The 1944-nt window shown below is 36.4% G+C and overlaps 1 protein-coding gene across 1 annotated transcript; it reads left to right on the top strand.

Moving 5' to 3' along the window:
- On the top strand, positions 1 to 1326 carry LOC111436424 (SRSF protein kinase 2-like). Its single transcript, XM_023074191.1, has 3 exons — positions 1 to 99; positions 816 to 863; positions 967 to 1326. The coding sequence occupies exons 1-3, from the start codon at positions 10 to 12 to the stop codon at positions 1324 to 1326; spliced, it is 498 nt and encodes a 165-aa protein (XP_022929959.1). The 5' UTR covers positions 1 to 9.
- The last annotated feature ends 618 nt before the right edge of the window (positions 1327 to 1944 follow it).

The following is a 1944-nucleotide window of genomic DNA, read 5'->3' as shown; positions in this document are numbered from 1 at the left end:
CCAGCAGATATGTGGTCATTTGCTTGCATTTGTTTTAAGTTGGCCACTGGCGATGTTCTCTTTGATCCACAGAGTGGTGGCAACTATGAAAGGGATGAGGTATGTTCAGAGACTTTTTTTTTTTTTTTTTGTTCTTCTTTTATCAGTATGATTATTTTTTTCTTTCTTATACTCATTAATTCTTAACGTGTAACATTTGTTAATCGAGTCTCACCTCCCCTTGGGAAGCATTGTTTCTACTCATAGTAAAGTCCCACATTTTCAATCGTTTGAAAACCATGCGTAAAAGTTTTTTTTTTTATTTGTTATTGTTGTTTGTTTGAGTTATCAATGAGTTATAATTTTATTCTTTAACACGTTTCTTCCGTTGTAGCTGTAACAGCGGCATAATGTAGAAGTTTATCTGATACTGAAATATTTGGTCGGTTGTTTTATTTTGGTTAACTGGTGGAGGAGGCTCAATTTAATTTCAACAATGTCATACACTAAATATGTCAGGTGAATAATTTGAAAAGACTGTCCGTTGGAAAATATAAAGAATTTTGCTTTTAACTTGATGCCTTTCTTTCCGTTTTTTTAATACAATGTGGCTATTATCTCAGCTAATCATATTCCCCTTAGCTTGTAGGATAGTGGTAGTATACATATGGTACTTATTTCTTATTTTTTTTAAAACAACTATATGTATATCATGTCGACATCACTGGTATACGTGTTCGAGGAACAGCAAAACAAGACTTTGCCATGAGTATTAGCTTATTACGTGGACCTTCTCTTCTGGAAGTTGTAATTTCTACTCTTTATTTTATTTTCAGGATCATTTCGCATTGATGATGGAGCTTCTTGGAGTGATGTCTCGCAAGGTAATGTTTACATACTTACAAATACCATGTCGTCTTTATTTTATATATTTAAAAAAAATTTCACTTATTTATAGTTTGCTCTTTCTTAAAATATCGGGCACAGATTGCATTAGGTGGCTGCTATTCAAGGGACTACTTCAACAGATATGGCGAGTTGAGGCATATTCGTCAATTGCGCTTTTGGCCTCTTAATAAGGTGTTTACTGAGAAGTATGATTTCAGCAAGCAAGATGCTAATGACTTGGCTGACTTTCTTGTTCCTTTATTGAATTTTGTACCTGAAAAGAGACTAAGAGCAGCACAATGTCTCAGCCATCCGTGGTTGAGTTATGTCTCAAGAATTCTTGAATCTTCTGTATCAACCCATCAAAATCAGCCCAAAGATCAGGAGCTTCAACTAAAAGAAGCAAGAAGGACGAGAGAGAGAAGCTATGGAGATTGTAATGGGAAACATAACTATTGATGGAACTTCGAAATCGAAGTCATCGAAATAGACATGACCAGAAATGGCAACGTACGCGATTTCAGGCTATGTTTCGTGCAGTATAATCGTGGTCTATAGCTCGGGTTTCCATCGGAGTTGGAAACATATTCATGAACCACATGGATTCAGTGTTGTCCTACATGCTATCCGAAGCAATCATCATCTTTTGCTTTGGTGAGAGTCGACCAGCATTCGTAGGCCCATCTCAAGCAACTTCGAACGGTGGATTGTTTTGACAGTGTGCGCGTTCGAGTATGATTTGCATATCTTCACAAACTAACAATATTTCTTGGTGTCTTGTAGCACAACTTTCTAGATCATAATTTCTTTGTGAAACCTTGAGCAGATCTAAAATATATTTTTGGTGCTAGATTCTTGCCATTTTGTTTATTGTAATGTTGGCCACTACCGGGTTTTCTATTTAAAAATGAACTTTTTTTATATATTAAAACTTTTCAGATAGAAAATAATCGGGCGGCCCAAAAGGGGATGGAGGATACCCGGCTCAATCAACGAAATGAGCATATGGTCGAGGACTGGGAAGCAGGGAAAATTTCAGGCCATACGAATACGACGCTTCCCTAAAGACAATCTTGT

Source organism: Cucurbita moschata, unplaced genomic scaffold (assembly GCF_002738365.1).
Source record: "Cucurbita moschata cultivar Rifu unplaced genomic scaffold, Cmos_1.0 Cmo_Scf00054, whole genome shotgun sequence".
Lineage (NCBI taxonomy): Eukaryota > Viridiplantae > Streptophyta > Magnoliopsida > Cucurbitales > Cucurbitaceae > Cucurbita > Cucurbita moschata.
Note: the sequence above shows the minus strand (reverse complement) of the source record. Positions and strands in the feature narration are given on the sequence as shown.